The 24,357-nt window shown below is 63.6% G+C and overlaps 1 protein-coding gene across 7 annotated transcripts in view; it reads right to left on the bottom strand.

The window, feature by feature from the left end:
* HDAC4 (histone deacetylase 4) overlaps nucleotides 1-24,357 on the bottom strand; it is a 175,969-nt gene that overhangs the window by 56,812 nt on the left and 94,800 nt on the right. For 4 of the 7 annotated variants that reach the window (XM_037069313.1, XM_037069317.1, XM_037069316.1 and 1 more), the window contains exons 4-7: nucleotides 17,762-18,006; nucleotides 13,174-13,324; nucleotides 6,286-6,406; nucleotides 2,554-2,675 (exon numbers count right to left, since the gene is read on the bottom strand). In XM_037069313.1, the coding sequence (XP_036925208.1) occupies nucleotides 2,554-2,675; nucleotides 6,286-6,406; nucleotides 13,174-13,324; nucleotides 17,762-18,006 (639 nt within the window). The remainder of the gene's footprint in view (nucleotides 1-2,553; nucleotides 2,676-6,285; nucleotides 6,407-13,173; nucleotides 13,325-17,761; nucleotides 18,007-24,357) is intronic. The other 3 variants (XM_037069314.1, XM_037069318.1, XM_037069315.1) reach the window with 2 other exon arrangements.

The raw sequence follows: 24,357 nt of genomic DNA, 5'->3' as shown, positions 1-24,357 counted from the left end.
CCACGTTTAAGGGCACCATTGGCCCATTTTAGAGACAGACAGGGATGCGCCTGGCAGGGTCGCCTGCCCACCCCAGAGACAGACGGGTGCCGGCACGTTTCTCTGTCAGCAGTCACCGACACGCCCCACAAGCAACTGTGAACACAGGCTGTCCGGGTGGCGAGCGGCAGAGCTGGATGAATGTTCTGGGAGGGAGAGAGGGCAGGAGCCCAGCTGCAGAAGTGGATCCAGGCTGGCCGCTGAGCACGTTGGGCCCACGCGGGCCCATCCTGTGCAGGGAACACCGGGAGGTCAGTGACAGTGGCGCCTCCTCACTCGCTCTGTCCCCTGCCTAGAAAATGGTCCTCCACATTCTGGTGGGAAGTGGAGGCACCCCAATGTCCGCCGCCAGAACTCGGCAGGGTGCCCCTGGCCGTGGGCAGTGTCACCTGAGCTGATCGGCAGGCGGGGGCTCAGGCAGTAAGGACAAGCCTGGGGCTGGACGCTGTGCCCACCACCCTGCATAGCATGGCACGCCCCGCTGGCCAGAGTCGGTGGCGGGTGCTGGTGTTTGCTTCTGCCAGGTCTGTCCTAGGGAAGCCCCAGGATTCTGGCTGACTTCTGGCATCGAGGGGAGGGCCGGGATGCTGAATCGGGCCAGAGCGGGTGGTTGGCTGGGGAAGGTCAAGGGCATCCTGAAGCTTCAGACAACAAAAGAAGAGCCTGTCAAACCGAGGGAGTCAGAGGGGCAGTGTGCCCCGGGGGCGAAGTGCCGTCCTAGCAACAGGCACGGGCGCTCTGACCTAGCGTGTGCAGTCTCTTGGGCACATGTGCACTCTGCTCTGGAGCCCAGCTGGGGAAACGCGCCCCGCCCCCCCGAGGCCGCCAGAGCACAGGCAGGAAGAGTGGACGAGTCTGGACACCAGGGACGCCCCTTGAACTCTGACGGGGTCGGGCGGACTGCAGGACCAACAGAAACCAAAAAGGAAACCATGGAGCTACTGAAGCGTGGCGCACTCATCAGAGGTGGTCTTTCTAATTCATCCACAACATTTGTAACTAACTTTCACTTCGTGAGTTTCCTAGGATGGTCCCAGCAGAAATGCAGGTGTGACTTATTTAGCACGGGCAACGCTGAGTGTGTGAAAGGAGGCTCCTCCAGAGGGCACGGGACACCTCCCTCCCAGGCGGTGCTTGCTCTGAGACCTCCGTCACCTCAGCAACCTGCTGCTGCCCCCCTCCACCTGGGGATGCAGTCTGGTAGAGGCAGGACCTGGTGGACGGTGCAGCTCCCCAGGCCGTCTGGGCTGCAGGCGGGGCCTTGTCCTGGGCTCCCTCCAGCCTGGGTCTGCCTACCGCCGGGTGCGCTGCTCACCGTGAGGTTCAGTTAATGACCAGCCCTAAGAGTGCGTGGAGAGCACCTGGAGGATGGGCCCCCAGACCCTGACACACAGGTCTTGCTGTCCAGCTAGAGGGCTCTCAACTGTGGACAGGGAGTGAGCAGCACACCCTCAAGGTGACAGGGACAGAAGCCACACACCCCCCTCAGCAGAAAAGGGCTCATTCACCTTTGCAGGACCCCCACCTCCGCCTGGACAGGGCTCGGCCATCCCCTCCAACACCCAGTCAAGGCTTTGGGATTGATCCCTCCCTGGGCTGAGCTTCTGCCCGGCTCCTTGCACCTTCTGGTTCTGGTTCCTGGTCTCCCCGGGGGACAGAGCCCACTCTGGCACGGCCCCGCCCACTGAGAGGCCCTGCGGCTGTCTTAGGGCAGAGGGCAGGGAGCCCTGCCCCCTGTGCCCCGTCCCTGGGGAGAATTACCTGGGCTGTGACCCCTTTACGCATTTCTGCCCAGAATCAACCAAAACCCACTGGATAACAACGTCTGTGTTCACGAAGACAAAGCAGTGTGGCACCGTCCCCACTACCCAGGGTGTCCCCGCACTACCCACGCTGCCCTGTGGCCTAAGCTCCTCTGCCGCTCAGGCCCTTGCCTCTCGGGACAGCTCTCCAGCCCTGGCCCTGGCCTTCCTCAGCCCGTGCCCAGCCATGGCCACTCTTATCTGCCTCGGCCGCCACTGCCCTCCTAAACCGCCAACGCGGGACAAAGTTGGAGAGGCCGCTTTCCTGGAAGTGCCTTCCCCTCCAGCTTGTGACAGAAGTGCTGTGTGGACACTGCGCTGTCCCTGCAGGACACTGAGTCCCTTCCCCACAGCCCCCAACTTCAGGGTCCACGGCCCCAGCTGCCCAGGCTCTGCCCACAGCTGGCAGTGAGGGCCAGTGATGCAAGACCTTGAGGCCTGTCACAGAGGCCACTGCATCCCCACGCCCACCAGTGGCTGGGACAGAGCGCAGTGTGCCACCCGGAGAGGAGCCCGTCTGCTTACCTACAAACGAGCTCCAAAAAGCAGGTATGTGTCCGTGAGGGTGGCAGCTTCTGGTGAGAGCACTTACAACGACGCACTCACGAAGCAGCACATACTCAACACAGGTGAGGGCTCTCCTGTGAGCGCAGTGTGGCCGCGCAGGCGCAGAGCCCCGCCCGCCCCTGCCCCTGCAGACCTAGCCTCTGACCTGTCTTTCTGAGCGGAAAGTCGTCTTTGGCGTCGTACAGGCCCAGGACCGGGTGGTTGCAGGTAGCCGACGCCCCGCCCTGGGGCGGGGAGCTCTGGTCCAGGGAGCTGTGCTGTGTTTTCCTGGGAGGGACACACAGAGACACACTTGGTGAGCTCGGGACCCATGGCCCAGGCAGCCCTCCCTGTCAATGGTCAGTCCCCTTTGACACGGGAGCCCCGGCCTAGCTGGAGGCCTCAAGGGCAGGCTAGTGGCCTCCCTAGGACCAGACTGACAGGGAACCAACAGCGGTCCGGACCCAGGGCCAGGCAGGCACGGCCACACCCTCTGACTTGGCCCCTGGTCACTGCTGTCGGGCGGGCCCTGCCCTCGCCCAGGTTCTGGCTGCCGGTCACCAGCAGCACCAAGGGGCCTGCGCCAGGGCCCACAGGCCAGAGGCAGACAAGTGGACTCCAGATGGAAGAAGGATCCAAAGCTGTGGCTGGGGGTGGCCTCTGGGAACATCTGCTGGTGATGTCTGGTGACATCTGGGCCCTTGAGAGCAGGAGCCTCGGGGAACTTCCTTGCAGCAGAGAATCTCCCACAGGACAGACTCGCCTGCCGGCACACACGCCCCCTGCTGGCAGGAGGACGGCCAGGCTGCCTGAGAGCTGATCCGTAGCAGAGCTTCTACTACGACCAGCCAGGAGGGACTCAGACCCTCCGCTGGCTGGTGGGGGCGGGAGAGGGTGGCTGCCAAGAGGGGAAAGGGGTCAGCAACCTCGGGTGACCACCAGCAAACTATGCTGCTAACAGCCAGCCGAGCCTTGCGGAAGGCATGAGGAGGAATGAACGCTGGAAACTCAGACTGTAATCTGCCTCATGATTGGAAACAAACTTGCCAACCTGTTAGGCTATTTCCTCAAAAACACAGTACTCCCTATGTCTGCACTTGGTGTTGCTGGAATTAGGAACCGGGGCCCCTAAATGCTTACGGGGGTACCTGACTGCTAGGGAGCAGAGGGCATGAAGAAAGCGCTGCTCACAGAGACCCCCCCACGGACTGATGGGCCTGACCCCCCAGGCCGCCCCGCCCCCAACTACAGACGGTCCTAGGGACGTGTGTGTGGCCAGGGCCGGAGCTCAGGCTGGGCAGGGGCAGCACAGCAGGAAGAGCACGGGCGCCGCCCCTCCCGTTCCCTTGCAGCTGCGCCGAGACCCCGCTCTGGAGACCATCTCCCAAGGATCGGCTCCAGGACGGGGCGCTGACACACTCCCCCGACAGCACGGACCTCTGTGCAGGGCCACGTGACTTCACTTCCTCCTCACGAGACACAGAAACCCGGCATGTGTCCCATGAGCCGTAAAAGCATCGACTACTAGCAGAACATGGCCGCAGGTAACTATTGGTAACACACTCCAACGGCCGGCTGTTTCCAACCCTCAAGAAGAGGGGACACCGCACTGCCCACCACTGGGGGGTGCCTTCGGCGGGGAAGGCCACACCTTGTGAGAACTGTGCCTCCTGGGGGCGCATGAGGCGAGGCCCAGCCAGGACCCCATCCTTCTCGTCCAGCACGGGTACGAGAGCTGCACCAGGAGGCACCTGGCAGGGACTCAGCCCACGTCCCCGGCCCACAGCTCTGGCCAGGGCTGCCCCGCACGACCCCAGCCCTGGGGTGGCCCAGTGGGCACCGTCCCACGTGCCCAGACTTTGGAGAGTACAGACACAGGCCCCGCAGCCCGGCTCCGCAGACCAAGGAAGAGCACGGGCGCCGCCCCGATGCGCCCACCAGGGAGCAGGAAGCCAGGAGTGTGAGCGAGTCCCCGTTCCTCAGCGTCTCCAGCTGGGCCGTGCGGACCCTGGGGCGGAGGGCACCAGCGCCCAACCTTGTGCCCATGGGGTCAGCGGCCACTGGGAACACACCTGGTGTGCATCCCCTTCCTGGTCTGTGGCTTGCCTGCCTGTTTTCAGAATGGTACCTTCCAGAAAACAGATTTCACAACTTTGACCAAGTCACGCTGAGTTTTCGGTTACCAGCTGATGATTCTGGTGTCCTATAAACTCCGCCCACCTCCCCCAAGGCCCTGAGAGCCCTCGCCCGTGGTTTCCTCCGGAAGTGCCCTAGAGTCCACGTTCCTAGCCAGGCTGACGCCTACATCCACTGTGCACGGAGTGGCGCCAGGGCAGAGGTTCAGTTTTTCCCCTGTGAACCCCGCCTCCTGACTTGTCTCTTGTCATACAGCCAGAGAGCATGACAGGCTACTCTGTGACAATGGTGTAGGGGACAAAAGGACAGCGTGGCCAAGCACACCCTAAACAAAGGGAAGGCCGGCTGCCTACCTGTCTCACTCTAGCCCGGCCCCCAGTCTCTCAGAGCACCCTCGCCAAGCAAGGCTGGGGGCCACGCTCCCTGGGGGCCTCATCAGCCCTCCTGGACCTGCACAGTCCCTACTCTCGGGCAATGAGCTCTGAAGTCCCACCACCCCGCTCCCCTTCCAGCTCCCGGCCCCTCCTCATGAACCCTCCTCTGCAGGAGCGCCATGTCCAACCTCACAGCATGTGCGGTAGCACCGGTCCTCAGTGCCTTGTCTGCCCAAAGCCAACCCCCTGCCCAGGCTTCTCTTCCTGCAGTCCTCGGCTCAGCCCTGGGGATGCCACCGCAGCCACTCCCCACCCTGTGTGCACCCAGCTGCCCCACTGGGGACGATGGAGCTTTCCCACGACAAAGCCTCGTGACCGTCACTAGTGGGGGGACCAATGGTTGGCTGGTGCCAGTCAAACATGGGGTCTCTGAATGCACTGTCCCCAGCACTCCTGAGGAGCCCTCCCTGTCACAGGTGTCTCGGGGCTTCCATGGACTTCTGCGGCCTTCTCTCTGGAGTGACTGTGTCCCTGGATGGGCGCACAGACCCCACCAGCAGGTCATGGCATGAGCACTGCCCGGGGCCCCCGTGGGGGCAGCCGCGGCAGAGAGCTCAGGGGGCGGGAATAGCTATCCTATGGTGACCGATGTCATCTAGGAGAACACATGGGCCACCTCAATGGGGTTTGGGGTTTCAAGACTTTGGGGCTTGGGGCAGTTCCATCTCTTCCCAAGGAAATAAATGGTGATCACATCTTGACTTATAAATCCTGCCTACGGGCTTCTTCGAGAAACGAAGGGAGCCCCACAGCACCAGGACATTACATGGGAAGCAGATGTCTGTGGGGCAACCCTTGGTCAGGTTCAAGGCCGCCCACTCACTAAGCCCTTCCAAACCCAGCCCGTGTCAACAGTCAGCTCCCCTAAGGTGTGCTCGGCCGAGTGCACCCTGCACACAGTACCGCTGCCAAGGTCAAGACTGAGCTCTCAGCACAAGCCAGGCTCTGCCGGCATTTGCCATCACACAGGCTCAGGGAGAGGGTCCACGGCCCGGCTTACTGACTTCCCCAGGAATCAGTGCCACGTGGGGAAGAAATTCAGAGGGTGCATGTGGACACCTGAGACCAGAGTTCCAGAAGTGGCTCCTCTTATGGCCTGAATAGATGGGCAGGTAGGCAGGTACCAGCCCTGGTGGCCCTTAAGTCCTTTGCAGGCACCCGACGCCCTACTGGGTGCCGTATCTGCCTTTGCCACCAGCGCAGTCCACTCACTGCATGTGCTACATACCTTGGGGGTGTCACAATGCACACCGTCCTCCCTGCCATGCCAGTGGAGAACTGGTGCCACCCGTTGGCCATGGCTGGTGCCCTGGGCCCCGCCCACTCACCCGTACCAGTAGCGAGGGTCACTGGAGAGGCAGTGGTTCAGGCTCCGGTGGGCCAGCGCCTTCTTTTTATTGAGGACAAACTCTTGCAACTTCATCTTCACTTCTGTGCTGGCCACGGCGCCTGGCGCGGGAGGAAACACAGGACAGTGATGAGGTGCTCTACCCGGGACGGCAGCTCTGTGCCAAAGCAATGCAAGGGGCTGAGGACAGCGGGATTCTCACACGGGAGGCTGCTGACACCACGGGAGCCTCCCCAAGGGAGGAGAAAGCCAGGAGGAGGTTTAAAAGGAGGTCTTCCCGCCAAGGTTTGCACATAATTGCGTTCCACTTTAAATGCAGGTGTCGTCCGTATGCAGACTTACTGTCCCCTAACACAAAACCCACTCTGAAGGAAGTTCTAATATTCTCACACAGAACATTCTGGATTGGGCACGGGCAGCAGCCTGGGTTCTTCCTCGCCACAGAGGAAGGGCGGAGTCTCAGACACGTGCTGTGCCCTGACGCATCCCTCCCACAGCGACGGCAGCGAGGATGAGCCTGTGTCCTGGTCCAGCCACTGCCGCGTCCCCAGCCCACTGGGCGGCCAGCTCCTCTCCAGTCCCATTGAGAGCACGTCTCTGTCCCTCCCAGCCTTGCGGCCACAGAGGCAGAGAGCACGCCCCCTGAGTCGAAGCCATGTACTCTGTGGACGTGTGGCGATGCCAGTTAGTCACAGGCCTCTCTCCTCCTTGAGTCGGCCACGGGGCCCGCGGCTGTCCTGGGGGCCCCTCAGCCCTGCAGCCGCCCCTCTTCCTCTGAGCATCCTTCTGGCAACACAGGGGACAAGAGCCCCTTGGTGTCCCAGCCTGGCAGGGAACTTGTAGGCAGCACAAATGAGCCAGTCTCAGAAATGTGGAGATTCAGTCCTAACTCACGCCCCCACACGAGCCCTGCACGCCCACTCTGCCTCTGGAGAGCTCCTGCCCGATTATGTGACCTCCGAGTGCACCCTCCACTCGGGAGTGGCCTGAGCGCTTCCCGCTGCTACGAGGCGTGGGCAGCACTTCTGGTAGCTGGACAGTCACAGGGTGGGTGGCACAGGCTGGCAAAGCCTCGCCATGACTGTGAGGCGTGCTCAGGCTCTCCCTGTATCTTGTGAGAAGCCACGCTGCACAGAACGGGCAGCCAACCCCGAGGCCCACCACGTGCAGAGTGTCCCTCAGGAGGGGCAGCTCAAGGTGGCGCCTGGAAGAACTAGCAGGACAGCCCCTGTGCATCTCACAAACGCGCTTTCCAAACGTTCCCCACGCTGACCACCGCACGCCTGCCTGCGGTGTCGCCACACCAGGGTGGACACCTGCACCTCACCAGCTCTCAGAATTACCAGGGAGCCCCGGGCCTCCCTCAGCCAGCACTCAGGTCATCATTGGCCTGCATCTCCTGCTGTCCCTGCCTGGATGGCAGGGGTGAGGACCCAGATGCCCGGCAGAGGGCAGGACCTCCAGGCCCTTGCAAACTTGCTGTCTCAGGAGCGGTGATGAGAGGCAGGACAAGAAATGTGGAGTTCTCACGGGACAGAACACGAATGAGAGGTGCCAGCAAACGCAAACCTCGTGTCACCGCGTCTCCTCTGAGGCACACCGATTTGCTCAGCCACTTTTCTTTAGGGGAGGGATGGAGTGTCTCACCTGCGGGCACTGCAGGGACAGAGAGCCTCGCAGAGCACGGGCTCGGAGGCCTCCGCCACCCCCAACTCGGCCACACCTCCAGCTTGCGTGCTGGGCCCCCGCAGCCCGGAAAGGGCGAAGCCCACATGCCCAGTCCCAGCAGGGAAAGCGTGCCGTAAGTTGCGATGGCGGGCAAGGACAGCAAGGCCTGGGCAGAGGACATGGCACCCAGCAGGCTGGGACACGGAGAGGCCCTTGTCCCCTGCGCTGCTGAAGAGCCCTCACACAGGGAGGGGCGTCTGTGGGGCTGAGGGGCCCCCTCAACCTGTTGAAGCAGGGGAGGGCATGTACCAGGAACTCCAGAAATCAAGCAGAACAAGCCTAGCACCCTGCACCCAGACTCTCCTCATCTCGAGAAGGCCCTGGAAGGCCCTCTGCCCGCCCAAATGGCTGACATGAACAGCACAGCGCCTCCCTTCCGAGGCGGACCGAGGCCACCTTGTGACGAGTGGCCACTGGCATGTGGTCAGGTGAGTAGCCCTACTTGGCCTCCCGAGGCCCCTCCTCACAGGAGCCCGGCCCACGGCAGCCTTGACTCGAGCCACAGGCTCCCTGAGGACAGAGCTCAAGGGGAAGCTGCCGGCTCTGCCCCGCTCCCCCGGACCCCACCAGGACCCCCCACTGTAAGTCCAAGATCTGGAGCCTCTTCAACAAGTAAATGCTGACGCCTCCAACCTCTACTTCAAAGAAACCCGAGGGAGTGTCTGCTGATTTTGTCTTTTTTGAGGCAGAGGGAAGACAACACCAGTGCGAGACGCGAGAAGAGAAACACGCGCTGGCCTCTTCCGTGCGCCCCGACCAGGGGCTGGCTTCGCAGCCTAGCGGTGTAAGCCACGGCGCTGCAGCGGCTGAGCCACCTGGCCGGGGCTCGGATTTCTACCTTTTAAAGTAATCGCTCGACTGGGACTGCACTGCGCGCCCACCCCAATGTGGCCACAGGGAAGAGACAAGGCCCTCTCACACGGAAAGGGGGGGTGGCCTCGAGAAAGAACGGGTAAACGAAAGCTAAGCAGGCTAGGAGACACAAGGAAGAGCAAATCAGCTGGTGGCAGAAGGGATGGGGTGGAAACACCTGACCAGGCAGGCGGGGGCCAAGGCCAAGGGACTATGGGACAGGCTGGGGGACGCTAGGAATGGAACTGCTCTGTTGTGGCCTCCGCCCCGGACTGACTCACTCTTCCTGCCTCGGAGGAAGGCCCATGGAACAGACGGCTGCTTCCAGGGTCAGGCGTCCAGTCTTCCAACCCCAGGCTTTGGAGCCGTGCTCTGACTGGCAGGGCCTTCCTTGGGGGCCGGCAGCTCCCCTGCCCAGGCTGCCCCGTGAGGCACGGCAGGGTCGCCACGTTCGCTCCAGCTCGGAGAGCAGGCGTCTGCTGTGACACCCATCCCTTCCCTTTTACTTACTGGTTTGAGTGAGAGAGGGACACCGACTTGTTGTGCATTTACTGATGCACACACCCCTCGGCTGATTCTGGTACACGCCCAGACCAGGGATCAAACCTGCAACCTTGGCGCAGCGGGATGACGCTCTAACCAACCTGGTCAGGGCTTAGGTTTATACTAAAGCACGTCATATGGTGCATCTCAGATCCTTGGAGGCTGTAAATTGAAGTCAGACTTAACTGATGAAAGATCGTGTATCGGTGCTAAGATACCAAAACACCCACAAATCAGAATTTCCCACTCTATCATATCAAATGAACGGCATTAATTGACACTGGAAATTTTAAATTGCAGAATTATTAAAATTGAAAGAACTTTGAATTAAACATTCAAAAAGATATTCATTCAAAAAACCCCAAAAGCTGAACAGTGGGTGTGCCCCACACCTCCCAGCGCACGCCCAGGGCTGCCAGCTGCTGCCCTCCCCGCTGTGGGCGCCCTGCACAGGCAGGGCCCTCGCCGCCCACGCCCAGGGTCTCCCTGTGGCAGAGCCCACCTGGCACGTGCCGACACGAACGCTGCACAGTTGGTTACCAAAAACAAAACCTGCCACCCCAACCTGCCACCCGAACCCCTCTGGCGGCCGTGGCGGCAAGTGTGGAGCAAAGCAGACGGCGCTCTCACACGCCGCCTGGCCTGTAGTGAGGGTGCTCTGAGGGCTGCAGAGATTGATTTTGACTCTCGGATCCAAGATGCTTTCCGAAGTCACGCCTCCCCTGTTCCGTGAGGCTGCACGTGCCACTCGTGCAGGAAGCATGCGGTGCAGCGGAGGGGCCGCTGCAGACTGAGCTCCCTGTGAGCAGCCAGAGAGACTGGCGCTGGGCGGCCAGCTGGGCACAGGCCGGCTCGCTGACGCCGACAAGCTAAACTTCCACCCTTGGTTCGACGGCAGCGACCTCCTTCCCTCAAAGAAAAACCCCGAGCAGGGCCACTGAGTTCCGAGCAGGGTGGGGATCTGGGATGCAGGGCCCTGGGGGAGGCCACATGTGCCAGCCCAGCGTGGACGGCCTGTGGCTTTTGGTGGCACATAGGTGTCCTGACCACAGCAGAGCCCACAAAGGGCCCCTCTGAGAACTGGGCCTTTGTCCACGGGGGAGGCAGCACCATATGGTGGGCCACACGTGGCAGGTCATGGAGCCTCGAGGACACTGAGATTCCTCATGGGGCGCAAGAGGGACACACCACAGACTCATCCGGTCTCAGAGACGACAACACCAATACCCCCTCTGAACTCCAGATAGACATGTCGGGACACGGGGATCCACGCAGAGTGCCTCTCACGTGGCCCTCGTGGGCTCAGCACACCGGCCGCACCCCAGCCAGGAGGGACCCTTGGTCCGAGCCAGCGGGCAGGGTGACCGACACCGTGTGCCCAGCAGCCCCTTGCGGGGGCCCAGGCTGTGCTCAAACACCCAGGTGCACATAGCCAACCAGAGTCTGCCACGCAGCGCCTCCGGCGGCCTCGTCCTCGTGCCGACTGTGGCTGCAGGCGCCCACCGAGCTGGCAGCCGGCACCCTCTCTCCACTGCGCCGCCAGGCTGGCCGTGACTCTTACACCCTGGAGCAGGACCGCAATCACGCCGGGCGGCAAGCCCTCCCGTCGCCTTCCGCACAGCACACATGCACTCTTCCACGAGTACGCCCTATACCAATAAGTGGTCGTGAAAGCTGCTAATTTTATACATAAAAACAATTACTAAGAACTTACAAGGCACTAAGCAGAAAAACAAGCCAAAAACAAAGAGAAAACACTAGCTACATTCTCAAGAAAAAGAACCACCCCTTTTCGAAGAGGAAACATTTCCAGGGCCTACAAAAGGTCACGGACCAACAGCACTGATTAGGCCACATTCTCATTCTCACGGAGTAAGGGCAGGTCCGTGGGCCGTGGGCTGTGGCAGAGCGGGCCGGCGGGCGGGGGCGGAGGCAGGAACGTGCCCCCGAACCCCAGCGATGGGCTGGGCTGCGGAATGCAGAGAACAGACCCCCGCCAGGAGAAAGGGAGCCACTCGCCGGACACACGGGCACCCCCAGCACCAGGACATCCTTTGGCCCCTCACAGCAAAACACACCAAGTCTCACTGGCCAGCAGAGAAACGTGCTGAGCCATGAGGAGCTGATGTGCCCCGCTGACAGGACAGTGACGGACAGCAGCACCCGGGCTGGCAGGGACACGGGCCAACAGGAACTGTCCCACAGCTGGTGGCAGCGGACACCGGCACAGCCACTCCTGTGACCCTTTGCTAGAGGGTATGGAAGCTGAAGCCACACTCACCCTACGGCTCAGCAACGCCACATCACAGGGGCCCCCTGCACCAGGTGACGGGTCCAGGGCCCCGATTTGGACACAGCCCGTGTGCCTATGGCACACTGGACGTGCACAGCAGGCTGCAGGGAGGGCCGGCCTGTGGCACGGACAGCGTGGGGACGCCAGCACAAATGGAAGGTGGGAGCCCCAGGAGAGCACCCCAGTTCTCTGGGAGGTGGAAGCAAGCAGCTGTGGGTGCCGGGTGTCGGGGAGCAGCTGCCTTTGGGAAGAAGGGCAGCGGCGGTCCTGCACAGGCCCATGGGAGGGGTCCTGGAGGGCGAGAGGCTTCTGTGGGGGCGTCCCACACCGTGAGGACGATCTTGAGAACAACCTAGCGCAACAGGCTGCACAAGGGGTCAGAGTGTACCACGCCGCTGCGTGTGGACACGGGGGCTCAGACAGCTCCCTGCACGACGACCTGCGTGAGAACGGCGGCCAACCACTCTCAGAAGTCAAGCGCGAGGACCGTTCAGGAAGTGGGGGCTGGAGCTGGGTCTCGGTGGGCGTGTGAAGTCCTCTGTGCCGACAGTCAGTGCCCCGCTCCGACGTGGGGCAGCACCCTGCCCTGCCGCACTCCAGGCTGGCGCAGATCCAGCAGGTGCAACTGAGCGTGGCGTGGGGCCAGGTGGGCGGGGACCGGTGGACACCCACGTGCTCTGTGGAGGGGCCGTGGGGTGTCCCTGCAATGACCATCCACAGAAAGAGGCACACAACCCACGGTGGGGGGCACTCCCTTCGACCCAGCAGGGGGTGGGGGGCCCAACCATGGGCACTCGGGGCCTGCCTCAGGCTACTTGTCTGCCGCTGAGTTCCCCTCGGGCCCACGGCGCACTCTGTCCTGGCCCAGCGATCATTGGGGGGCTGTGGCCTCGCCCCCCCCAGGAGACTCGGGAGTTTTCCAAAGGGGGTGGCATGCAGAGGGGCCTGCAGGGTGAGACCGAGCCCGGGTACTTCTTAGGCTAACAGAGCACCCTGGTCTCCAGAGGTGCCAACACGGCCACCACAGAAGCGGAGCTCGGCCTGGTGACGGTGCCTCCTCTCAGCAATGGGCGCGCTGCACAATGACTCCAGCCTTCCAGGCTCTAGCCAAAGGCTCTCTGAGGGACAGGACCCTGAGACATTCAGGGCCGAGCTCACGGGTGGGCCATGCTGTGCATTCGGCAGGCTCCGCGGCTTTTCCGTCTATTAGGGACCTGTCAGGTATTCTTCACAACACTTGGGTCAGACCGGAGTCGTGCTGCGGGCTCCTGCAGCCCCCACGAGAGGAGAGAGCCCACCCTCGAGGCGAAGCACAGGGCAGCCTGCAACAGCCACCTGTGGTGAACCTGCAGGGACCCAGGTGCTGTGATCTGGGGGGCGGGGCACCGAGAGCCACGCCCCCCACACAACCCCACCCCTGCCCCGCCCCTCGTGCTCCTGGGCACAACTCACTCTCTTGGCCTTTCTCCTTGTTCTTGAGCTGCTGCAGCTTCTGCTCCCGGTGCCGCTGCTCAAGCTCCTGCTCCTGGCGGTGCCTCTCCAGCTTCCGCTGGTGCTCCAGCAGCTCCTGCTGGTGCTTCATGGCCAGCAGCTCCTGCTGCTGCTGCAGGCGGGAGAGGAGAGAGGTCAGTGCCGGCTGGGGCAGGACGACACACGCACGACAGAGCCAGCAGGCCCGACCCCTCCCCATCCCCACAGCCAGCACTGCCTACGATGCCAACCCGACTCGGTCCAGTGCACAGGCGCACCAGGCTGCTTAGGGCCCAGAGGTCTGCAACCTCGTGTTGAAAGTGAAAACCAAGACAACCAAAGTCCTGACAGAAAACCCACACGAAGAGCTCCACCATCTTGCCAGCTGGGGGTGCCGTTCTGAGGAGGACACAGGAGAGCGTGGAACGTGCGCCCACCCTGGGGCGCAGCTGCCCTCGCCGAGGACTCACCCAGGAGATGTGCGCAGAGCCCCGTGGAGGACCCGCGGCACCATCGCTGAGGGCAGCCCTGGCCTGACATGCCCCCTCGGTCGACTACTGCCCTCGCGTGTGAGGGAGGGATGCAGGGGTGAGCTGCAGACACGGGAACACCACGGGTGGGCCGCAGAGCATGCGTGGACTACGTCCACCGCTGATGGGGCCTGGGAGTTGCAGGTACAGGAGACCCCGTGAGCTGGAGATAACGGCCAGAGGCCAGCCTGGGGCTGTGGCAGATGGAGAGGCAGGGCACGTGGTGGGGGGGGGGCTCCTGAGGGGGGCGGCGCAGAAGGTGGCAGCCTGCGCAGACCCCCGACACCTGCGCATTCTGCAGTGTGTTCTCGACGCCAGTCCTCTCGGAAAGACGGGAGGTTCTCTAACGAACACTGTGGACAAAGGCTGACGTGCGTGAGGCAGAGGAGGACAACCGCGCAGTGTGCAGTCGTGCAGGCGAAGTCCACCTGCCGCCAGCTGCTGTGAACCTACAGCAATACGGCGAGCTGCCAACTCCAAGGGTCAGCAGGAAGGACTGAGACTCACAGAAGCGGTCTGAAGCAAGTGGGAGAATATCTCCACCCCCTACGAACCCCGCCCTTCCCAATGCCCGTCCTGGGGCAGGGGAGAGAGGTGCCGGCCCATGCCAGCCGGGCCGTGCGGGGAAGACCTCTGGGAGTCGGGCAGGCCTCTGCGCGGGACACAGGACCACTGTGCTCTAAAGCCCCTGCCCCCTCAACAAGGTTGCTCTTGGTCCCCAGGGCTCTGCCCACACAGGACCCCCTGGGGTCCCACACACGGCCGCCGGCCAGGTGCAGAGGTGCACATGTGTGCTCGCCGAGCGGTGATGTCCCGCGCAGCTTTGCAAGGGACAGGCAGCAGCTGCGTGAGCCAAAGGGGCACAGCCACAATGCCCAGACTCCCATGCGTGTGGGAGGGGGTGCAGGGCGGCAACCGGGCCCTCCGCGACCACCGTGACCACCATGACCGTGGCCCAGCCCCTGGCCCTGCTGCTGTGCTAACTGCCCATGGACAGAGCCCCAAAGACTCACAAGCCTTGAGCTCCAGCTGGCCAGTCAGCCACCCCTACGGTCACACACAGGGCAGTGACGCACTGAGTAAGCAGTCAGCGGGTGGCACTCCCAATCACAGCCTGGTCCCCAGACACGACCTCTGACTGGTGTCCACAAAGAGGAAGGGACATTTCCAGTGGGGAACACAGGGACCAAAGGGCCAGGAAGGGGGGTGTGGCAGCCCCAACCCAGCATGGGAGTGAGGGTGGGGCAGAGGCCGTGGTGCCCACCCACAGCACCCACAATAGGGGCCTGGACGAGGGCGAGTGTCTGGCCCTCACACAGCAGCACACAGGCCCGGGACAGGCAGCTCCTGGACGGCCGTGGCCTTCAGATGCAGGGCCCGGGCCTGGGGGCAGGGAGGGGGCCTGGGACTGAACGCCCAGTTCAGTGCCTGCCCACGGGGCCCTCGGACACAGAGGGCAGCTCTCCAGCTCTCCTGGGGAGAAAAAACATGCTGCCGACAATGCCAACCTGAACCGGGGGCAGTGGGTGGGAGCAAGCACTCCCATCCTCTCCCTGAGTTTGCCGCCCGGGCATCCAGACAGCGCACTGGGGACGCCCAGCACTTGGGCGGGACAGCACAGAGGCCAGACTGCCCAGATGGGAGACGGGTTCTGCCCCGCCTCTCTACTCGGGCACGGACCTCCCCCACCAATGCTTAGGAGGCCTGGGGGCCTTGCTGCGAGTCTATGAGGCAACCTCTGGGAAACACTGAGAGCAGTGTGGCCCCACGCTGCGCACTGTTCTGCCAGCCTGAGAGCGACCAAAGAGCTGGGCTGCTCCTACCCGCTGCAGGGCTGCCCCTCGGCCTCTGGCAAATGGGCACAGAGAGCAAAGCCTGGGGGTGACTCAGGAGTCTCTGCCCCTCAGGGCAGGGCCCTTGCTCTGCGGTGCTGATGCCGCAGTGAGCCCAGTCTAGAGCCGGTCAGCAGGCCTTGAGGCCCCCCCGAGGGGAGGGGCAGCAGGCGGGGACAGCAGGTGGAGGCTGCGCACGTCCGCACAGACGGACAGAAGGTGAGACAGACATGCACTGGTGCCACGGCCGAGGTGATACTCCTGACTGCTCAGAAATGACGCTTCAACCTGTGCAGCAGGACAAGTGGGCGCCACGGACCTGGGCAAGGGACAGCAGATGGCAGCACGGCCACACCCAGCACACGGTGGCCACACGCCCTTCCTGTGCCCTCTGTGTGCCCAGGGCACTCCTGTGCCCGGGACCAGAGTCACCCTGCGGCAGGGATGCAGCCAGGAAAGGACAGCGAGCAGGAGCCACGCAGCGAGTGACCAGCACACAGTGACCCGGGCACAGTGCGAGGCAGGGTGGAGAGGCGGTGGGGATGAGGTGGGGACAAGGCTCAACCTTGGGCTGCAGGCAGCGGGCACTGCAGGGCCCCGTGGTCCCCACCCCGGATGCCTCAGTAAGTGCCACCTGCAGTGGTCACGAGTGCCGTCTGTCCACAGGTAAGCAAGCCGTGTGCATGTGTGTGAGGGGGAGGGAAGTGGACACGGACAGACACACCCACACTCGGGGCTGGGGCACCTTCGAGAGGGAAGCATGGAGGGAAGTGCCAGGAACGTGCTCGCTGGGGGCCGGCAGCCCTGTCCCTGTTCGGTCTGGACACGGGCACGTGGCCTGCACACGAAAAAGCTAGAACACGATGACCCGAAAATAACCTTCGCGCCCAACTATTCGGCTACCAGTGGCTGTCCAATCACGGCTCACTGTATGCCCGCAGTACAACCCCGCCGGCGCCGGCTCCAAGTGCATGGGGCAGCTTCGGGAGGCGGGCACAGCCCAGGGACAAGCCTTGAGAGCTCAGTCAGCAGCGCCCCTGCAGCAGCACAGACACACGGAGGCACGTCCGGAGGCACGTCCAGTGGTGGCCCTGGAGCGCTCTTCCCCCCTCTGCCACGTCCAGCCACTCACATCCTCATTGCCCGGACCCGCCCCGTCGGAGGGAGAGCTGTCGCTACAACAGCGCTCCCTGTGCAACAGCGCAGCCTGGACGCCGGTGCGGCACGGGCCTGGCTCTGCTCACCAGGGCTCAGGTGCTGCCCGCCAGTGGTGCCATAGGTTCCCACCAGGAGGCTCGCTCTCGGGAGTGAGGGCCTGGGGACAGTCTCGGGGAGCCGAGGGCTGAAGAGGAGGGCGGGTGCTCGGGGGAAACGTGGCCGACGCCCTCTACCAGGGACAGAATCGAGCTTTTCCCAGAGAGACATGGATCCGCGCAACAAAGACCGCAGGAGGGGTGGGCCGCAGGTCAGGGCCAGAGTTCACTGCACACGGGGTGTGAGAAGGAAAAGCCCCGACACCAAGGGCTGTGGGCGCGCCACCAGGGAGACGGACAGCAGCACTCGGACGACGCCCACACCCTTCCCGATGGCCCGTGTGCCCGCGCTCTGCCCGCACAGCTCCTGGGCCCGCACATCGGCCATGAAGGAAACGCGCGTCCACAAAACCTCACGGCTCTCAGGGGCTCCAGGTCAGCACCTCTGAACCCAGCACCAGAGGTGACCTGAGTGGAGATCTGGCTGGCACTGCAGTGTCCAGTGTCCTGTCCTCCTTCTTCCTTGTGTCCAAGTCAGAGCCGGCCAGGCCCCCTGGCTTCCGAACCAGAGTGAGGACTCCACCGGGGACGCTTCTGGCTCTGTGGGCTGCGCGCCCCAGCTCCCGTTCCCTCGGGTGTGCTCCACCAGGAATGCGGACCTTGGCCCGACAGCTGCTCCGGCCAGCGGGGCAACAGCATCCCAACTGAAAACGCACTTGTCCGCCCGACGACCCTGGAACTCTGCCTCTAACAGCCCGCCCACCCCCCGGCCCGGAGAGTGTGGCCCCTCCAGGTCACCGAGCTGCTGCCAGGCCAAAGAGCAGCGCCACCCACCAGCACCTGGTCGTCCCGACCCAGGAGGACGGACCTGCCCAGGTCCTAGCAGTGCAGCAGCTGCGGGGACCGGCCGGCAGCTGGGGTCTCGGGGCGGAAGCGCGTGCCTGCGCGGACGCACCTTGATGTGCTCGTGCAGCTGGGCCTCGTGCTGCCTCGACAGCTGCTCGTGCTGCCGCTGGAACTCGGCGATGAGGAGCTGCCTCTGCAGCTGCTGTTTCTGCTTAAGCGCCAGGAGCTCCTGCTGCAGCTGCTGCTCCCGGAGGGCAGGCTCCGCCATGGGCAGCGGGAACTGCTGGTCCAGGCGCAGGTCCATGGGCACCGCTGGGGGGGCCACCTGCAAAGGCAGCGTCGAGGGCACCTCCACTGCGGAGAGAGCACAGCACAGGGCGGGGTCACTGCTGGCCATGGCATACCCGCCCAAACCTCTGGTAAGGAGGCCGCACACCCACCGAAGGGTAGCTCACGTTTCCGATGCCTCTTCCTGCCCCTGCCTGACAGGCTCAGTGCAGGGCCCTCGGCACAGGACAGCCCTGGTGCACTGAAGCCCTGGCATAGGTCAGAAGGTGCACAGAAGCCCCACCCCCTCCACAGGGCAGCTCCCACACACGCTCAGGGCCAGAGCCCATCTCCCAGCAAAGTGAGCACCCTCTCCGCACACCTACTTCCCAGCTGTAGCCCACGGCGCCCTCCCAGCTGGCCTGCCGGGCGCACACACAGCTGTGTCTCTGCTGCACAGAACCAACGGTCTCCCTGGCTCGAGTGCCGGTCAAGGAAGACACGGGTGACAGGGGTCAGAGACAGCAGCCAAGTCCACCCTGACGTGCAGAAGGCAGTGCAGATCGGAGCGAGAGAAGGTGCACAGGCAGAGTGTGTGGTCAGTGACCATGTCTCCAAGAAACCTGGTGTAGGGCTCCCGCTGCTACGGCTCCTGCCTGCGAATGCAGGCCCCCACGGTGGGCCTTTTGTCGCGCTCAGACGTGTGGGGGCCATCCCTGCATGGGCTGAGGTGAGGGCTTGGCACTGAGGCCCACGGTTCCCCCATCCCATCCAGAAAGTTCCCCTACAGTCTGCTCTGGGCCCATCTCACCACCGACTGACAAGCCCCAGACCTGGGGCTGGGGCCACAGATGAGGCCTGGCCCTGTGTGGGTGCGGGCTCAGGTGGGGCCCCAGCTCCACCAAGGACCAGCCCCCTCGCCTCAGGGCCAGGTCTGCCGGACCCTCAGCACAGACCACACTGGGCACTTCGTCTGGTCCTGCAGCTTTGCCTGGGAGTGCCCCCTACGTGCCCAGGACTTCACCCCCAGGCCATAGAGCCCTCTGGCTCCACACATAGTTCCTGTCAAATCTGTGCTCCCACAGATTCTAGTAAGAGAGTCCACACGTGGAACTGCCCCGGGGGACAGCATCTGTGTGGTCGTCACCCAGGTGGCAGGTCCCACGCCGGCCCTTCTGAGAAGCAGAGGCCAGCCCTACCGAGCCTGCACCCAGACCCCACACGGACGCAGCCCCTGTACTCCAAGCCCTGCTGCCCTGACAGATGTGCCATCAGGCTGCTGCACGTGGCTCTTGCAGGGACTGAGTGCCACCCAGGACGAGGGCTCCCTGGGTCCTTTCCACCCTAGAGCCCGAAGCCAACGGCAAGCCAGGGGGCTGGCCCTGGGCCACAGGAGAGGAAGAAGAGGCAGGACTGCCCAGAGGGCACAAAGTTGTCCCAATTAACCCCCCAGCTCTTCCGGTCAAGCACTAAGGAGCAGGGGTCAAGAGCGGCTGGTGTCCCCTTCAGTTCCCCGAATTGGTGACGTGCAGCCCGACCCTCCACGTGCTGCGTGCGCAATTCCTTGGAATCGCTGGGCTCCCTGTTGAGAGCCTTCACTTGAGGTGGAAAACCCAACAGAGTGTCTCTCAGACGGCCCGGGCGTCAGCGCAGCCCCATACCTGCCCCCTCCAGGCTGGTAAGACTACATTTCATTAATGTGCCCGTTTTTCTCTTTTCTGACCATTTTATCATGAAAATTATAGCACACTAGGAAAACTGGGTAAACAACGAGGATTTTATACAAGCTCAGTGCCCCCCGCCCCAGCTTGGTCCCGACTTTCTCTGAAGAAGTATGATGGGGGTAGGGGCGGGGAGGAGGGCCCTGCAGACCAGCCGGGGGGTGGGGGGTGGGGGGGGACTGGGCCTGGGCTCTGCCAGGGGTGGCAGTCGCTGCTCTTCTGCAGAAGAGCCCCCACCGCATGGTAACGCCAGGTGCTCCCACCCCCTCTGCGCCCACAGGGGACCTGGAAGCCGTCCTCTGTGAGCCTGGGACCTGGATGCTCACCCCCCAGCTCACAGGCCGGCCTGCACGGGCCTTCCCGGGCTAGGCCCAGCCTTGCCTTTCTGGGTCACGCACAAAGCCACTGTTTTGTGGCGGCATCTCCAGCACAAGTCCTCACCGCGGCCACTGCGGCACTTCCTCCGTGCTCGCCAACCGTTTTCTACCATTAGTAGAAAGGGCGGAAGGAAGGTTAAAAGCAGAGCAGGGAGAACGCTGAGTCGAACACGACCTGCGTCTGACATGGAAACTAGCTCCCTCCACTTCACCTCTGCCGAGTGCACTCAGCTACAGCGGGACTCAGAAACCAGCTGGCAGCTCGCAGGGGCCAAGGAGGGCTGTGCAGGGTGCAGGGCTGCCTGCTCCCCGGGGGCGCCCCACCTCGAGATGCCCCCCACGCTCGGAGTCCTCCGCCCTGCCCTGCACGCCAGCTGCAGAGAGATGTCACAGTCCCCATTCATTCCAGTCTCCAGCGGGTGCGTCAAACATGACTTACTCTGATTTGGTAACAAAAACTATTTGAAATGCCACGAGTTCCTTACAGAGGCTGCTGGTGCCTTTGACCCAAAGGGCCCTGAAGCAAACAATTAAACCTTCTCTGCTTGAAGAATTCGGCATCAGAACAAAACGCCTGTGTTCCCAGGAATACTCTATGGTGCGGGAGAAAACCGCTGCACAGGCTGTGCCACGATGAGCAGAGGGACACGGTCAGATGCGTGACGTCAGCGGACGCACAAAGGGGGACGCACAAAGGGTGCGTTCAGAGTCCCCACAGGAGACGCGGCCTGTGCTGGCGTGACAAGCCTGCGTGCATGGAGGGGACCGTCTGCGAGTCTCCCGCGGAGGGAGTGACCGCAGAGCGGGCGCGGCCATCGTTGGGCACCCTGCAGCCAGGCCCTCTTTCACAACGTGCACCTCCCCGCCATCACACATGCGCACCACAGAGCAGCGCCGCTCCTCAGAGACCACGGCCGGAGCCCGGGCCCCGGCCCAGTGACGGAGCCCCCGTCAGATCCAGGGGAAGACACAGAGCTCCAGCCCCAGCCCCGCAACTTCCTCCTGCCTCGACCCCTGCCTACTGGGGGTGAGAGGGGTGAAAGGGGGCTGGTGGTAAGCTGTGCCCGCACACGGAAGACACATGGGCCAGGCACAGCCGTGGTGAGTGGAGGCCATGCACCTGCACACACGTGCCCACCCGGCACTTCGCCAGGTGGCTACAGTGTTTTTTGGTTACGCACCCCCATCTCACGCCACACACACACTGCTGGTGACAGTGAGCGCCAGCACAGGGGACAACAGGGCGGTGATGGTTCCCAGGAAAAGGCTGACAAGTCCTGTGCCCAGTCTGCCCACAGCCTCCAGGACAGTGGACACCAGTCCCTTCTGGGGAGAGGCCAAGAGTGTCCCCAGGAGACCAAGGGCCACCCACCATGGCACCAAGAAGCACAGTCCCAGACCAGACCTGCCCCGCACGCACACGTGCACTGCGGCCGCCTCCCACTCCAGGGCTGGAGGGATGCGTGTCCTCGGGCGAGTGGGCTGTGGGAGCCACAGGACAAGAGGGTTGGACCGGTCACCAGCAACCAAGGGTCTGGGGCGGGCAGGCAGCAAACGCACACACCCCACTTCCAGGGGCCATGTGTGCGGCGGACAAATCGGAGGGGAGCAGAGCAGGGAGGAGACGGGAGGCTACCTGCAGGCGAAGGGTTCTGAGAGGCAGCACATTGCTGACGGGCTGCAGCACACGGAGCGCTCGGCTCCCTGCCCCGGTGCTTCCTGTAAACTGCCCGTGGGGCCTGGTGGCCAGGGCACAGCCCATGTGTAGGCCCTGGCAGGCCCCCTCAGGGGCCCCTGCACCCACAAAGCTCCCCTGTGCTGTGAGCAGCTCCCCGAGTGGCTGCACCTGGGGCACGCCCCCCCCATCGGCCAGGGCCGGACGGAACGCTGTTTGTTCCACGGGGCCATGAGTGGTGTGAGCGGCCCCGCCCCCGCCTCGGTTGTGAGCGAGCACACACATTGCTCTGCCGCGCTGACGTGCGTGCAGTGCCAGAGAAACGGGCCCCGTGCAAACTTCTCACCGTCACTCAAGTTAAAAAAGAAAATACAAACAGTCATGGCAGGAGAGCAGGCAGTTCTGTTCTCAGGTGTCTGTTCCCCGTTGAGGTCGGAACACCAGGTCGCGAACGTGACTGCCGGCAGCACTTCTGGACCTCACAGGCGCAGGACGAACCGGGGCCGCGACAGCACAGCAGACACCCCCCTTTCCGCGTCCTGGGTGTGCGGGCGTCACATGGCCCCAGCATCAGGAGGTGGCAGCGCAGCACTGGGCCCCGCTCACCCTGAGCGCCTGCCTCCCAGACAGGAAGGAGGGGTCAGCCTCTCACCCCCCCTCCCCCACCGGGCTGTCCTGGCCACCAGACGGCAGGCCCTGTGGGCTGAGTCCGGCCGAGCTTCGGCAGTGCCGCTTCATTGAATGTATGAGACCAAGGGCCCCGCAAGGCAGCGACAGGAGCCAGCTGCACCCACGTGACAGCTGGGCCGAGGGAGGAAGCACTGAGTCTGTGTGGCCTGCCCAAGGCCACCCAACAAATGCAAATGACAAGCCCAGAACCGGAACCTGGGTGTCCTGACCGTGCCGCTGAGCAGGCTGGGGCATGGGGGGGCAAGTGGCCTGGGCGGGGGTGCTCAGGCCTGGTGCCCGGGATGGGGAACAGCACAGAACCCAGGTCTGTGGGTATGAGCAGGGCGCCCATGGGCTCCAGCAGAGTTCAGAGGCCAGGCACCCCCAGCAGCTCTGAGTCAACACCCACGAGAGTGCTCCCCACTGGCATGGGCTGCCTGGCCCGTCTCTCTCCCCGAGGCCCTGGCTTTGGCTTTGTCTGTGACCCCGGGCTGGTCTGCCCTGTAATGACTGGCTGACTTAAGTGCCCTGCAGTTCAGAACTCTCCTGGAACGACCCATGCCTGCAAGGCCAGGAGCGGGCCGCCTGGGGACCAGGCCTGCCAGGCCCTGCTCAGGGCTGAGAGCAGGCGCGGCAGGGCTGGCCCTGCCCAAGCAGGAGGAGAACAGGTTTCAAGTGTAGGCAAGCCATCGTGGCCCACGGAGCGGAGCTGGACAGAAAATTCCAGTACACTCCTTCAGCACTAAAGAAGAGGATCCACAATGAACACCAAGTGCAGGTGTGACCTCAGTGGGCCCCTCCATCCAACCCCCACCACTTCCCCCGACGATAAGCTTGAGTCTCCCTCACAGACACACTCAGACCCCTGGACAGGGGAGAAACGTGTGGGCTCTCAGCTCCCCTGCCTGTCCTGGAGTGGAGGCCTTCCCATGGCGTCCGGCCCCTGCCAGGTCTGCGTCGTCTGCTGGCACACAGAGAACGCTCCAGCGGGAAGGCAGGCCCGCAGTGCTGCCGGGAGGCCTGCCGCGCAGACACTCGGCCCCAGCCAGCATGTGGGAGACCGGGAGCACTGGCTGGGGCCAGTTCTGCGGCCGAGCGACAACACGAGGCATGGTCCCGGCCAGGCCGCTCACTGTGAGGGCGACTCCGGGGACTCGCACCAGAGAGCTGGCCCCAGGCAGCCACAGTGTGGGTCAGAGGACGGGCAGTGGTGGAAGGTGGACTCGGGCCCGTGTGAGTTCACATCCACCAGGGACTGGGGAGACGGTGCCTGGCCCTGGTCCTCCTCCACCATTTGAGTGACGTGACAAGTGCCAGCACACAGCTGGTGGCTCGTGTGTGACCTGGTGTCCTCTGGGACCAGACTCATCTGTCCCCCAAGGCAGCCGAGCGGACCACCTCTCCCCTCCTGTGCCCCTGAGCCCCGACCCCTGAAACACAGGCCCAGAGAGTGCTTCCTGTGCTGAGGGTGGTGAGCAGGCTGCCAGAGGCATGGTGGTTAGGAGGCAGGGAGAGAGTCCCAGGAGGGTGCCAGCCGACCTCTTGGCGTGCATGCGTGCAACACGGCTAAGGCTAACCTGTGCACAAGTGCGTGCGAGGACAAGGCTGACCCCCAGCTGCTGGGCTAATAAGAGTCCTCCAGAGGACAAGCCCAGTCTGACCCAACTGGGGTACCAGCAGCCCTGCAGACCTCAGGACGGCCGACACTGCCTCCCCTGGGCTCCCCGAGTCAGAGCCGATGGGGGTGGGGGAGAGGACGGTGTCAGGCCAGGCCCTGGAGCCCCTTCCTTTCCCCACACACAGAGCCGGCATGTGCCCAACACCCAGCCACTCCGCCACCCCGAGAATGGGCACGGCCGGGGCCCGCCCAGCTCGGGGAGGGCACACACACACACAGGGCCAGGGGCGTCTCACCACGGGAGGCAGCGCCACAATGGCCAGGGCCCCATGGGGACAACTCCCATTCAGGGGAGCAGACACCTCGGAGTGAAGGAGA

The sequence above is a fragment of the Sturnira hondurensis genome, unplaced genomic scaffold (assembly GCF_014824575.4).
Source record: "Sturnira hondurensis isolate 20B ecotype Veracruz unplaced genomic scaffold, ASM1482457v3 Scaffold0018493, whole genome shotgun sequence".
In the NCBI taxonomy this organism is placed as follows: Eukaryota; Metazoa; Chordata; class Mammalia; order Chiroptera; family Phyllostomidae; genus Sturnira; species Sturnira hondurensis.
Note: the sequence above shows the minus strand (reverse complement) of the source record. Positions and strands in the feature narration are given on the sequence as shown.